Raw genomic sequence first — 15897 nt, forward strand, 5'->3', positions numbered from 1 at the left:
TAATCGGTATTTAATTATTGAAAAGCTCATTCACTTTTGCAACTCAAATCATCTAACACATTCTAATGGCACAAAAGCTGATGTTCTTCAATCCTCTATTTGTGTTAATTATTAAGATTTTCACCTTACAGCTGCTGAAAAAATAACTTTTGATATCAGAATATTCTATTTTGTCGGCTTCCCTCCATTCCACAGCATTGTGAATTTGGAGAGCACTTGAGTACTGTGAACTCATTGTCAACCATTACCCCTCAGGAGCCTGAACCGCTATCACAAAGCAGGATGAATCCATGTTTTCAGGGGATTGTTGTACACCAAATCTGAGCCTAAAACATCTAAATGTCACAGCTAAAATTGAAGACTCATTCGATAAGGTTTTACAAATCTGTTACCGTCCAATTTTGGTGAAGCTGTGTGAACTGCACCTTAGTTAGGAGTGGGCAACATGGAGTTAGAACTTTATTGCAATATTTTGTGGTACTTTTGTGATAATGATGAAAATGATTTTTAAAAATCCCACTATTCATAAACACTGTTCTCTAAAAACAGGCTTCTTCATGACGCCACTTATTTAAAGAAGTGTGATTTATATCACTAAGCTGCATGCAGAAATTGCATTTAATCATATTTTCAAATGTACTGATATTTATTGATGCTCTTGTGGAACAGACAATGGTGAAAATATTTTTTTAAAGCTTTTTTGATAATACTGTCAGTTTTGTTTCTTATTTAGCATCATTAATTGAAATTTAACAAGGCAACAATAAACCAAAATTATTATCATAAGAGGTTTTTCACGATAAACGATAAACAGTACGATAAGTGCCCAAGCCTAATCTCAGTTTCCTGTTTCTAGCTGTCTGAAGAAACGTTGAATGGCACCTGCTGCCCTTCAACGTTTAACGTGTTGAGCTTTTGTCATCTTGAACCAGTCTTCCCATTTTCCTCTTGCCTCTAATAAACAGGCTGATGAGTCTAAATTAGTAGGTCAGTGTGCAAGTTACCCAGATAGTGTAAAAAAATACCATCAGCTGAAAACTGGTAGCTAGAAAAGGAATGTGTCTAGATGCAACAAACAGTGGAGGAATGTCACAGGTAGATTTATCCTTGTCCAGTGTTATGTGATGATATTTTTGTAAATGATTTCAGTAATACAATTAATTGTTAACAGTTGCTTTTGTTAAAGTTGCAACTCTAACATTACCTAACATTGTGAAACATTCCAGCAGTGGTTGCTAAATCAAGGCACAGTGAGGAACAGCAAGCTGATACAAAATGCTGGCTGGAGGTATTTGGTGCCTTTTGGTTTGTGAATGCACTGCAGAAAGCAGATAGTGAGTGCACTGCAAAAAATACAAAATGTTTCCAAGTATTTTTGGTCCTGTTTCTAGTGCAAATATATTGGCATGCTTAAAATAAGACAAAACTAACTTACTAGTAACTTTTCAAAAAGAAACAGGAGCTTGTGTTAAGTCCTTTATATTGATTTAAAATAACCTGCCAGTGGAACAAGACATTTTAACTTCTATTATGGTAAGAATGTTAACTTATAATATTTGAAAAATGTCTTGTTCCACTGGCAGATTATTCACTTAACAAGTACATTTTCATCAATATCAAGAAATTACTGACTTAAATCAAGCTCCTATTTCTTGCTGAAAAGTTCTTGTATGTTAGCTTTATCGTATTTAAAGTGTACTAAAATAATGGGACTAGAAACTAAACCAAATAACCCAGATTTGTGTTTTTGCAGTGTGTAAAATGTGTGAAGAAAATTGACCTAAAAGCATTATTTCCTCAGTTGAGATAGGAAGCAATCAGAAAGACTGCACTATCATAAATATGTTGATGTAAAGCTTTTAGATAAATGAAAACATTTGTTAGATTTGTTTCACTTGCATCAAGTGACTGGAGCTGTGTCAGTATGAATGCAGGCTTCCATACTCCTCATCTGAATGCTCAGAGCCTCTAACGTATTTTCTTGCTAATCAACGTGATTTCACAGTTAGAAGTATGGTTGCACGTTTTCAGCTGTTAACTGCTCAGAGTCGCTGCATCTACAATGTCAGATTTTTCAGTTAATAAAAATAGAAAATGTAGCTTTTCTCAAAAACAAAACTACCCTGCAACAAATTCCTCCTCAGAGGAAAAACATCCATCTCATGTTGAAGCACATCACCAGGCATATGACGTCGAGGAAGTTGACAAATGCTGCATGTTGGAATGCGACTTGAAATTTCCAACATCTGAATCAGCGTTTTCGGTTCTGTTTAGTCAGAAATCCAGAGAAATACAAGCTAACAATACAACATTTCAATTACAATGTTGCTCCACCTGACAGTAACCCAATCAAAGAAGGAGGAGTGTCTGGAGTATTGAGAATGAATTGCTATTAAATCATCAATGGTTTTCCGTACCGTTCATTCCTGTTTTTGGTTTAGATTCTCATTCTAGTGTAAGTATGTAGTGTGTGTTTCAGTTTTATTCTGTCATGTTGCTTAGCTCCCTTGTTATTAATTTGTGTAGTTATTAGTCAGCCTCACCTCATTTTCCCTGCTGGGGTTCTTGCCTAACTGTGCTATATTTTCCTGATTAGTCACACCTGGTTCTCCTGTCACTTTTTATTCACATTTCCAGTAGCTTAAGAGCCAGTGAGTTCTCTTACCTTCTCCTGCTTCTCCCATTGTCTTTTTGGTCTGTTTTCTCTGCCAAACCAGTTTCCTTCACTGATGAGTTCTTGTTGTTCCTTCGGTTCCTGCTGTTTTCTCAAACATTTAAGTTTATGGATATTAAAATCAATTCAACTTAGACCTTTCCCTTGTCCTGCCTGCACTAGTCTGTCTAAAATGCCATAAAGGACATAAGTAGGATTTTTTAAATGATTGAATGTGGTTATTGTGTATCATAAATACCACAAATTATACAAGGTTAGACTTCAGGTGTTGCTCTTTCACATTCTGAATAAACCACAGACATGTCTCAACATAGTTCAGAGACTAGTTTTCTTTCAAACAATATTAATTCAATTCAAGTTTATTTCTCCAAGGAGAGAATAGTAAACAATGTTACATGTTAAAAACAAAACAAGCATTATTTTGTGCATAGGTTTGCTAGTCATAGGGTAATTTACAAACCCAAGCAGACCTAAAGCGAATTTTGACATTTTTGTTTACATTTTGTTAGTATCACATTATTTACCTAAAACTGTTTCAGTGCTGCTAGAAAACCATCTTGCAAATTTATGAATCTCACCTGTAGATTATACAGGTGAGATTCATAATATAAGGGTAGAAAGTCCATACCTGGAGAAAAGAACAAAAAAACGGACTGCGTGTAGACACTGTCAGCTGCAGAATCTGCACCTGAGGACGTTTTAGACAAATAATACCTCCACCATGATGACACATCAGTTCACTTTTATACTATGAAAACTGATATCCATGGCAACAGCAAAATGAGTGCATTAGCAGAATGAGGCCTGATTTCTGAATGATCCAATATTTCATGCAACCAGCATCAAGAAGAGCGCATGTTGGTATTCAGGACTGAACAAGCACACTGTAATCTCAGTGTGAGGACGCCTGACAAGAGGAGATAGCGTCTCATGTATTTATGTCACCGTCGAATATAGCAGGTGATCTTAGGTAACTGGGAAGTTCGAATGTTAACCAGCCACTCACAGGATTCTTGCACCATCTGGAAAAGTCTGAAGTTTCTTCCAGGTTTGGATTAATACAGAAAATGAATGGAGGTGTATTTGTATTTGTATTTCCACACTTTGTAGCCTGTTCCATCCGTCTGTCCATATAGAAACTGGTTTTACTAATTAAACCTAAAGTAAGTCAATTTTTAACACAAGCACCATTTCAATTTGGACGTTTAATCCAGAAGTAAAACCAGTTGCATTAAGCGGTAAGAGGGGCTTAGTTCTTAAATCAAGCTCCCAGAAGACTCCAAATAAATTGTAAATTCTAAACAGAGCTGATAGTTTTAGTATCCCCTGCAACACTGAGGATGTTCAACCTCTCTGCTGCGCTGTCTAGTGACAAAAGGCCACAGGGATGGGGGGAGAAGAAGGCACGGAGCCCTCCACCCCCTCCTTTTTCTCCGTTATTCTCAGTTAGGGAAGCGGGCAGGGAGCGGGTGCTGGAGAGGTGCAGGGGGGGGATGAATGGGACCAGCTAGTGACCTCAGACAGAAAGAATGTCCCCGTTTGCTCACTCGGCCCGCTCCCCTAGCAGCGCTCCACATAGTCATCAGAACTGGGGCCTTTGTATTCACCTTCCAGACCCCAAACTGCAGAGCAGAGGCCACAGACCAAACCGACTTCTCACTCCGCTTTTCATCTTGCTCCCCAAAATGGGATTTTAAAAAATAAAAGTAAGTCTAAGAGTCTTAAAAATCTCACCTATTGTGCAGACGGTGTTCCTGTGCATCCCCACCTGGTTATGCGTCCTTTATTACCTCGCCATTTCCCAGGATTTTGACACTGGATCTGCATTTGAAATACAGCAATTGCATAAATTTCATTGTAAAAACGAAGGGGGTGTCCATGCTGGGAGGCCAATAAACCCAGTGGTGACTCTGGAATACAATTAAATCTGACTAATCCAGTCAGATTTATGAGATCCGTGGATTTCGTCTGCCAGGCTTCTGGGTGAAGTCATCGTGCTGCCTGAGAAACACGGCCACCGGTACATGAATTTGAATGGACGGGCTGTGTGAGATGCGTGGCGGGGGGCTGCAGAAGCCAGCTCGCAGCAGAATTTTTTTCTTTTCAGACTGGATTCAAACTCGGATTCTGGTGAATGAAAGCTGGACCAGAGGAATTCAGCCTTCACACTGGTACAAGCCCAGTACCGCTGAACCGCGACTTGCTTGTTGTTTTAAAATACCAAAAAGGTGATTCATAATTCTTGCACATAGGTTGAAAACAGCAGCTTAAAAATGTATTTTCAATATAATCATAGTTTTCAACTTCTGTTCATCTTTATTATGTCAATTGTTGCTGGTATTTCTGGCAGTTGTGTACATAAGCAGGGAGATACAGCAGGACCTTTGGAAAACAGCAGGGCTTATTGATTGTGTAAATGGTGTGAATGGAGTTGTGTCAGGATCAATGGTTGCAGTAAGTAGACGAACACTTAAAATGACCAATTTACCCCCAGCCATCTGCTCTGTGCCGACCTGCTGCTGCGGGCAAATCCACAGAGACACAGGCAGTGAGATGTATTGTGGCACACATCCAGATATACTGCAAAAGCACTTTGTCACTCTACTTATTCTTAACTAACTGTGACATTAAACACAATTAACTAGCAACATTTCCGACGCCGGAAATGTTGCTGTAATAGATTGTGAATATAATATAATATAATAATATATAGTATAATAATAATTATTATATTATTGTGTCCATTAGTGAAAAGGTTGTAGATTTAAAGAAACTCAGTCAATTGCATTGATTTTCCTGCAATCCTTCCTCCTTAATGAGCTGTCTAAAACAACTTCAGTCTGAAATCTTGCGTGTTTTTTTAATTATATAAGACTACAATAATTATTGCAGTGGCATGCCACTTAAGTGCTCCTACTAACAGACTTCCTTTGTGATTTCTTCCAGGGAGGAGGCTACGAGGGAAGGCCTTCTACAACGTCAACGGGAAGGTGTACTGTGAGGAGGACTTCCTGGTGAGTCCCTGCTCATTCATGTTTATGGATTTTCCTTTAGTGATCATGGGGAGGTGACAGAAGGTGCAGAGACAAACCGTTTAAGTGCTGTAATTAGATCTCCAGCACCTCCCCCTCAATTTAGACTAATTTCAGCCAAATTTCCCTCATGTGCTCATTCTTGCTGCACACACAGACAGTTTAGAGGTTCGGTAGAAGTGTTGAACAGCTTCTGGTCTCATCTGCTTCAGATTAGCTGGGCAGAATTGTGGTGCCCGAAGTTACTTTTGTTTAAAACTTTTACGTCAAAGCAACTAAAACAATGAAACAACTAAGTTACTAAAGTGAAGCAGAGGAGAACATTGAAGCTCCCAATTGGTTCCTGTAAACAGCTTCATAATCTAGATTAATTCATAACACATGCTGCTGACTACGGTTCCTGTTTATAGACAGCTTCCCCTTAAAGATTAACTCGTTGATATGTTAGGAAACACTGAAATTCCTGTTTTGCACCGCACCATCACCACCCCTCTGATGCTGGAGGCCAGAAGACGGGATGAAGACTAATCGCCTTCCTGTGGCTGAGGCTTGTCTAGTCTGCCCCGTCACCGCGGGAGTGTTTCAGGCTGCGGTGGTGGTGACGGGAGGCGGATGGGGGGTGGGCTTCTTGTGGCAGATGGTGGATTCGGAGAGGCGTTAATGGGCAGGGGATGGGCGGCCCATCAACACCTCCCACCTCCACCTGGTAGCTGCGTCTCTTCTGCCGAGCCCTCAGTGTCATCAGGTCGTGACCCAGGAGGGGTGAGGGGGGTCTGTGTACTGCAGATGGTCATTTTTATTGTCTGACGGAACGAGCAGCAAGACGTAGAGTGTTTTTATAACTATAACTATAAAACACATTTCACCCTATCAACACTCACAAAATAAATTTTATTAACCGGGCCTGAAAAAGTCCCAGAAAGAGACGGTGGATAACAGAGAGACAAAGACATCCTGGTGTGAATGAAAGAGCGCAGGAGCGCCCTCCATAGGTGACTCTGAGAATAATCAGTTTTCCTGTTAATCAGTATTAGGTGCCAATAGTTTGGCGTAAAATCTATTAAAGTGTCTGTACTGAAGGAAATAAATTGTGCACTTTGTTTTTCCCCACAGTACTCTGGTTTCCAGCAGACGGCAGAGAAGTGCTTTGTGTGTGGTCACCTCATCATGGAGATGGTAAGAACTTTCTCCATTATTTTGAGAACAGATGTGGGTAGAGTATCCAGAAATTGTGCCCAAGTAAGAGTACCGCAACATATTTTTACTGCATTAAAAGTAAGAAGTAGACATCCAAGAAATTACTCAAGAGAGTAAAAAGTATTTGGTAAAAAGGATACTCAAGTACTCAGTAACTGATCAAGACATCAATTATTTAATATTTAAAATCACATAATCAGACAGAACAAAATATAAAACCATGTGCAAATGTTAGTTTTTAAAGATTTTTTTTTTACTTCACAGAAAAATATAAGTTTTTATGTAAAGATTTTGTCCTTTTTATAAAACTGACAAAACCAGTCAAAAGAAAAATGTTTTCTAAATCGATTTCTTTCAATATAAAATTAGGTGACTGCAGGTGTTTGTCTGTGTCTGGTGAATTTTTGGTTAAAATAAGTTTGTTCTCAATGCAGTGAGAATCATATCAGGTAGAGAATCCAGACGTTTTACTCAAGTAATAATCGAAATACTTCATAATACGATAGCTCAAGCAAAAGTACAAAGTACAGCATAGTAAAAATACTCCTAAAAGTAGTTTTTTTTCTTCAAAAGGTTACTGAAATAGATGTAACTGAACAAATGTAAGTAGTTACTATTTAAATAATACTATTTAAATTTACAGTGCCTTGCAAAAGTATTCACTCTCCCTGAACTTTGTCACTTTACAACCATAATCCCAAGTGTATTTTATTGTGATTTTATGTGCCAATGGGTTCTGGAAAGTGTGGCGTTCATATTTAGTCACTCACCTTTACGCTGATAACTATAAATGAATTTCAATGCAACCAACTTGAAGTTGGAAGTTTTCTAACTAGTAAATAAAATGCATACCACACTCTGTGTATTCTTATTAATAGGAAGAAAGTGTTAAATACGAGTGTTTCTTCTTCTTTGCTTGTTCTTGCTTGTGTGCTCGCTCAGATACTCCAGGCGCTGGGCAAGTCCTACCATCCGGGCTGCTTCCGCTGTGTTGTGTGTAAAGAAGGGTTAGACGGAGTGCCTTTCACCGTAGATGTGGAAAACAACATCTACTGTGTCAAAGACTACCACACGTGAGGAAAACGTCACCATCTGCTGCAATTAGACAATGTTATTATTGCTAGCAAAGTGTTCTGTTAGCGTTGATTTGCACCACTGTCATCATGGTAGCAATTAAGGACAGTAACAAATTAAGAGATCAACACATGTTCACTTATGAAACTCGTGTTATAACACCTGGTCTTCTTCAATGCAGGGTTTTTGCTCCGAAGTGTGCTTCATGCAACCAGCCCATCCTTCCTGCCCAGGTAAAAAGCTAAATTATCTCATGTTTTAAATGATCACTAGAGTTCTGATGAGTTCACCTCTAGTAAAGATGACTACAAATCCTGTAAAATAAACGGTTGTTGAAGAAACTTGGTGAGTGCTACTCTTTGCTGCAGTGAGCTTTGGAGATTTTTATTTATCTTTTTAAAAAACAGAGATCAAAACAGAAGAGGTGCAAATGAAAAATGTAAATAATTGCATTAGTATGAATAGGATCTTGAAGTTTTCAGTTATTACTAGGACAGTAGAGATTACGTTTATTGGAGCAGCAGAGAAGGTGATGTTTTAGTTTACATCATATTGAAGACAGCAGTGTGTGGGGTTTTTTTTGTTTTTTTTCTGCAGCAGTTAGTCATTCTTTGTCCGTCGCTTTAATAAAACAGCAGTCTGGTGTGAAGGAAAGGCCTAACTATGAGTCTGTTCTCGCAGGGTTCTGAAGAGACCATCCGGGTTGTTTCTATGGACAAGGACTACCATGTGGAGTGTTACCACTGTGAGGTGAGACACAGCGTTCATTCACACGCAGTAGTAAGACCAGTCTGTGATACTCTTGTTTTGACTGGTGATGAATTTAGCATCACTGTGTATGATTCAGCTCCTCTGAATGAATGGGTCTACAAATAAACAGCCATGCCACTCTGACTGGCAAAGTGTTAGCATATTTACACATCCTCTCAGTCAGCGCTCTGAACCTGTCTGAGAACTGCACATTCTCGGACAAGTGAGACTAGACTTTTGCACTAGTGAGAATGAATCACGGTTGTGGACACTCACCCAAGGATGCAGTTGAACATTGTGACTCACTGACTGAGCACACTCCAGCCCAGTGCTTCATTCTCTGCTGGGGGCTTGTTGTGAAACCTCACTTATCTTCCACCTTTACACCGCTTCCTTTCGTAATTTAAAGGTGACCTATTATGCTTATAGAACAGGTTAGGACAGGGCTATGGGCTATACAAAACAATGTTCATTACATTTTGTTGCACAAAATCATTAGATAATGAGATTTTATTCTGCTCATTTCTACCTACTTTGAGCTCCTTTTAGAATACAAACTGCTGCAAACAGATAATTATAAAACCGTACATCTTTAAAAAGCAGAAGTGGAGCTTCTTGCACAACCAACAAGAATGGTTTCTAAATAGTAAGTCAACAACAAAACATCTGTCTTTTTCAGTAGCCATTGTGCAGCACATTCAGCGGTAAAACCAGCTAAATGAAAGTGCTGGAGCTCAGTTTGGGTTGCTAGGTGACAGGTGACATTCATTTTACATTTAACATGGGGTAGATTCTGATTCACTCATTAAAAGTTAACTTGCACTAACAGTTTATGCATTTAGCTCTTTTTGTACAGGTGTGAATCGCCGGTTTATGTAATTCCTGCTGATTGTTCAGTGGTCTCCCAGGGGGTCAGATCCCCACCCCATGTTGTAGAGCAATTATTAGTTGAGAACTTTATCACATTGGTTTTAATGCAAGAATGATTAAAAAGGAAGTCATAAGTAATTCTGTCTAAATTATACAATGAGTTCTTTAAGGAAACTGAACTGAACTTGAGCTATTTTATGAAAAAGATTGTGTTTTTTAGCATTGCAAAGCTGTTAACGTCATATCGGCGGTTCTACAAAGTATTGACTCAGTAAAGACAAAAGCACATAAAATTCATCAGTCTTTGGTTGTAACATGATGTAGTGTATCAATTCTTGCACCAGAAGCTAAATATTAATCTGAATCTTGACCATCTCTGTGACATGTTTATGTTTTCGTCAGGATTGTGGTCTTCAGCTGAACGATGAGGAAGGCCACCGCTGTTATCCACTTGAAGGCCACCTTCTCTGCCACAACTGCCACATCCAACGACTCCAGTCAAAGTTGCCCACCCACCCGCCCCCGAACTACCCCCTCCATGTGACTGAATTGTAGGAAGGAGACTCAGCTCCACCTTCGAGATGATCCAGGACACCAGCAGTGGGGTGAAGAGGGATGGTCGCCCACTCCTCCAGCAGTCATGGTCATGATTCCAGGCGCTGCACCCCCAGCTACACAAAGGGTTTTCATTCTTCTCTTTCTCCTTATCATTTGGGTGCATAATCCAAAACCAGACTCACCCAGAGGGCCCCAAGTAGAACCAACCTTTGACGTTTTCACCTGGTTAAGGAAGCAGTTCCTGTAATTCCTGTTCTTTGACTGAAGAGCTTCACTGCAGCATTGTCACAGCTGAGAGAACGAGCCTCCGGCGTTGGCCGGGCCAGATGGGCAGTGCCTTCAGAGTGTTTTCTCTCTCCGTGCAGCTTTCAACACTGAAACAGAGCCCTGCAAAAGGCTATGCAAAGGACCCCCAGCATCATGACGCAGGGCTGTGAAGAAATACAAATGACTCTGCACCGTGTCAACGTCACAGTAGCACTACAAGCCCAGAGAAACCGACTGACATTCCAAGTAGATGTCCAAGATGACACCTCGAGAGATTCACAAGCAGTGTCTTAATTAATGATTATATTATGGACAGAAAGAAACCTTTAGATGCACATAGGTCGTCTTTTTATATATGAATATATATTTCGCAGACGTTTTCCACATAAGATCCTAGATGTAGATTGTATTTTTTTTATGTATGTGTATCTGTGAGCGTGACATAATTGGAGGTGTAACTGAAGCCTTTGCAGCTTTTGGGTCTGTTGCATTATCTCTCCTAGAGTCGCTTCATGTGGTCAGAGATCCACAGGTAGCAAATGTGGGTCTTGTAGTTTTTGCTTGCAGTTCTTTTATTCTATTTTAAGTACATAGACACAGTTCATTTTGTTACAAATTTGTTATTTTTAAGCAAATTTATCCCTGCCAAGCTGATGTTTGCGTACTCCAAATAGTAATTTTAACAAACTGTGCAGCATGCTGCACCTTTCATTCGAAATTTAAATTCAGGAACCGACTCAAAACAGCTGTTCCACCCAAATATTCAACAAAGAGTTGGAAATTTCCAGGATTCAGCTTCTTTCTTTCTTTTCATCAATTCTAACGAAGCTGCTTAAAATTGAATAACATAACTGCATGCTCACCTAAAAATATTTTTTTCCTTCAACATTTATTTCCAAACACTATTATTTTGTCATATAAATCACATCATCCATGACTATGAGCAAGCTTCACTTGTCCACTATTGTCCACATAAGTGTATCTCAATACATTAGAATATTATGAAAATGTTAATTTATTTCAGAAATTTTGTTTAAATATGAAACTGCTATTGTTTTGATTCATAACATACAGAGTGTTATATTTCAAGCCATTATTTCTGTTAATTTGGATAATGGCTTGTAGCTTAACAAAATTCAGTTCAATTAATATTTAGGTCCGATTGAAAAGAGATTTATATCGTAGAAATGTCAGACTACTAAGAAGTATGTGCTTGTACTGTATGGTACAGTATATGCCCTCAATACTTCCATGAATTAATGGATCAATGAGCAAGGAGGTGATCAGCACTGCTGAGGTATTTTCCTTAAACTCAACTTTCCATTAATATTTTTAGATATTGCATTCAAAAAATCAGTTTCTCAGAACATTTTTATGTTACTTATGAAAATTGGATTTTGGAAACATATTAATGGAAAGTTGAGTGAAAGAAAGAAGTGTGGTTATTCTGTAACAACTATAAAACTATAATTGTAGTCCCCCAAATTATGCCATTCTTTTTGCAATTACTCTACATGAGTTTTGGGGTGGTTGTGCAACACTTTTTTTACTGAAGTAAATAAACCTTTCAATGATAGTCTAATTTACTGAGATGCGCTCATATGTCCCATTGCGTTCTGCACAGTCTGCTAATGTATTATGTGGGAAGAGGGGATACTTGAAATCATGGAGCTGCTGGTCCCACCCATGTGCTTGTTTAAGGGATCCCCACCCATTGTTGCTTGTGTGTGTGTGTGTGTGTGTGTGTGTGTTCTCGCGATCACAGGCACTTATGTGTTGGCGTGTGTGTGTGTATGAGTCCATAGGAAGACATTAGACTAAAAAAAAAAAACCATTGTCAAACTGTTTCTGTCACATATCATTGAGTTTTGAAACATTCTTTTTATTTCTGCTTGTGCCAATTCTCGCTTAAACATTCCTTGGATGTTAATGGTTTGAATCCAGAATTTAAAATTGCTTACTATAAAGCAAACAATGGAGTTTCTGTACATTTTTGCAGATGAGCCCCAACGGTTTGTGCTTATAAAAGCAGCCGATTGAAATATCTATGTGTGTGTGTGCGTGTGTGATAGTGAGAGAGAGTATATGTGTACTAGTGGCAGGCCCCTGGCACATGCACCTCACTGTGTTTGCAGGGCAGCGCAGCAACCAGCAGGATGACCCTGATTATCTCTGTTAAAATCTGACGATGACATTAAAAGATGCTGGAACCGATGCATCCAATTTTCTCTGTAGTACATCCGTCGCCCATCTGAGGTTGTAGCTAGAACGGGGGGGGGGGGAATGTCACCAACCATGTTGTGCATACACTGACCCATACTGTAATGCTGTAATACACTCAGTTGTGAATAAATACTACTGAATGTGTTTAAAACAGAGAGTGAAGGCAGGGGTCATCATGTGAATGTAATATATAGTGTTTGTAAAAGCAGAGAAGAAAATGACTGCAAACTGTATGATCAACCTCACCTTTCTTGCAAGGTTCAAGTAACGTGTGCTGTACTTGAAGACCGAGGCATTCTATGAATTAATCTAATATTGCCCAAGAAAAACTTAACAAAAACAGATTGTATCCCCTTGAAAGATGTCTTAATTTACTTTTTTAAAATACTACTTTGATTTGTATTTCATAAAGAGGCTAGTTTTTTAATTTTATTTTGCTTCCTATCAAAAAAAATAATCACTTGGAAAGAGATGACTTCTACTGTTAGTTCCATCAAGCACATCTCAACACCTGTCACATCATTGCAGCTCAGTGTTTTGATTACCTAGATGGTTCATTTAAAAAAGGAGACTAGATTTATTTATCTAAACATGAAAAGGTCTAAAGTTATTTAATGTATTAAAATCGGGACGTATCATTTAACTGTAGATGACATAATCTGCTTTTTCAATAAAGTGGTTTTGTAGCTAACTGTAAAAAGTGTTGTTTTTTTCTTATCTCTACATTGATTCAAGAAGCAAATTGGACTGCAAAGAGAAGGAGTCCTAGTCCAAAAACTTGGGGCATTTCTCTGTCAAGGTCAGTGTGATTGAATTAATTCAAGGTTTTTGACAAATCCCACAAATATGAAGTGCAAGGAAAAGTTATGAGTCAAGACTGGTTTGGACTTCAGAAGCCAAAACAAGGTTTCCATGGCGATGGATGTTTTAGTGTTACCAACCAGCCCATCTTCCCATGCAATATTACTAAGGGGAAATATTAATTTAGTACTAAATCACTGCCTATGCTGAGCTTCTGTAGCATTGTTGGCCTTTATTATTGATGTTTTTGCATCATCTTTCAGTAAGGTCATGTTTATTTATTCTTTAGATAACAGCAGTGCAGTAAAAACAATTAAATGATATAATAATAGTTTTTGAGTCAAATCTGTAACTGCAATTAAAGACCTCTGTTAGAAAGACTCCCACACAGCAAAGTTAGTTTAATTAAATGTGGGAAGAACTGCAGTTTTGCCCAATTCAAGGGCAAATCTAATTTGATCCATGCATTCAGTCATAGCGGTGTATGACGTGAGGAAGAGTTTTCTCCTGGGATCCAGTCCTGCTGACCTATATTCAAAGAATCGAAAAAATTCAAAATATATAAAACCAACTAAGATGATTTAAAAAATTTTAACTGAACCCAAATTGGATTGAACATAATGTTTATAAACACGATGCACCAAAAAGATTCAGATTCACAGTAATCAGGGTAACTGCAGTTCCCTTGGTGCTGATCTATTTTGTAAACCGTGCAAAGACATTCCTGGAAACGTCACACAAGTGAAAGTTTTACTCTGGAACTTTTTCAGAGTAGAAGAGTTCAAAAAAATTCTCAAGTCAACTTAAAAATGTACCTTAGACGCACATTGTATGCTGGGAAAAACAGTTTAAAATGTTTTTAACAAAATCTCCATTGAGGTTTTTAATAGTAAAATACTTTAGGTGTGTCTGTCTCCAAACAAAGAAAATGTAATTTGCTGAAAAGAAATGTGCTACTGTTAGGCATGGTGGAGGAAGTATGGTGCTGTGGGGCTCTTTGGTTTCCAAATTCCACTAAAACATTCTTAAAGTAAATTGCAATATGTTTAAAATAAGAAAATGGATCATCTTTGCTATTTTTTCATCATTTATAATAATCCAAAACATATAAATTGAGCAAAGTTTCCTAGATAGAGAATCAAGAATCTTCTGTCTCCAGATCTAAATAAAGATGTGCCTGATGAAGAAAAGAGAAGACAAGCGAATTAAGGATTCTGAAGAACCTAGAAATATTGTTCAGCTCCATCTCTGTACACTTCAATCTTGTGAAATATAAAAGTGTTAAGTCAGGGGTGTCAAACTCCAGTCCTCAAGGGCCAGTGTCCTGCAACTTTTAGATGTGCCTCTGCTGCACCACACCTGAGTAGAATAATTAGGTCATTAGCAAGACTCTGGAGAACTGATCTACACAAAGAGGAGGTAATTAAGCCATTTTGTACCTGTGGCACATCTAAGAACTGCAGGACAGCGGCCCTCGAGGACTGGAGTTTGACACCTGTGTGTTAAGTGATGGTCTGTGGTTGTTCAAAGTATTAGCAGCAGGGATTATAATTAGTCAGTTCGTAACATTATTTTTTTTATATAAGTGAATAAATGTGATCAAATTAAAGATTTGTCTTTTTTCCATATTTGTCAGTGTGAGATTACAGTGCTGCAGAAACGCAAGAGGATTTTAGTTAAAGTATTTTCACACGTCTTTACCAGGGTGGCCAACCAATCGGTGCACATCTGTATTAATTTGTACAATGAAAACTTGAGCAGCAGAATAATACAAAATGCTGTCACTGAATGGGTAGATTTATTTTGATTTGCCAAAATGAATGCAAGCGCTGGATTGTTGAGATAAATGAGAGACTGCACCCCTGTGGTGCAGTATTGTACAAAGTTTGGGCTAACTGGGGCATGAAGAAGACTGATATCAGAAATGCTCTTTCCAATGTTAGTTATAAAAAACAGGAAAGACATCAAACACTTGTAATACTAGTATATCAATCAGGCTCAGGCTCAAGGTCTATAGGGTTGTGGGGTCACTAATCTGGCCTCTTCTTTATAGAATATATCCCAAAAAGAACCAGATTATAAAGAAAAAGCCAAAAAGACTAAAAATTAACATTAAGTATCCTACACTGTGCAAGGACACATGACGTGGTTACAGAAGGATGCAAAATTGCCAAAATAAAACACCAGTTAACCAAATTATCATAATTGATGTGCATCGCCATGAAAATTTTGAAACCAAAAATATCAGGTTATGCAACAGTGACCAAAAGTGACCCCATTTAAACAGTGCCATAAAACACAATTAAAACCAAATAATAAAAAAAAAAAATCACATTTCCACAAGTGGAGAAAACAGAGCGTCCAAAACAGGTTGCTTTTGCTGTAACCTTTGGAGTTGTACTGAGTATCTCAAAATGAATGAAAAAGACTAAATAAAGTTTTTGATTGACC

The 15897-nt window shown here is 38.3% G+C and overlaps 1 protein-coding gene across 1 annotated transcript in view; it reads left to right on the top strand.

The window, feature by feature from the left end:
• wtip (WT1 interacting protein) overlaps positions 1-13337 on the top strand; it is a 29894-nt gene extending 16557 nt beyond the window's left edge. Inside the window, exons 3-8 of the mRNA XM_005796186.2 lie at positions 5621-5688; positions 6820-6882; positions 7846-7976; positions 8159-8210; positions 8659-8727; positions 10000-13337. Of these exons, the coding sequence (XP_005796243.2) occupies positions 5621-5688; positions 6820-6882; positions 7846-7976; positions 8159-8210; positions 8659-8727; positions 10000-10152 (536 nt within the window). The 3' untranslated portion in view covers positions 10153-13337. The remainder of the gene's footprint in view (positions 1-5620; positions 5689-6819; positions 6883-7845; positions 7977-8158; positions 8211-8658; positions 8728-9999) is intronic.
• The last annotated feature ends 2560 nt before the right edge of the window (positions 13338-15897 follow it).

This window comes from Xiphophorus maculatus, chromosome 4 (assembly GCF_002775205.1).
Source record: "Xiphophorus maculatus strain JP 163 A chromosome 4, X_maculatus-5.0-male, whole genome shotgun sequence".
Lineage (NCBI taxonomy): Eukaryota > Metazoa > Chordata > Actinopteri > Cyprinodontiformes > Poeciliidae > Xiphophorus > Xiphophorus maculatus.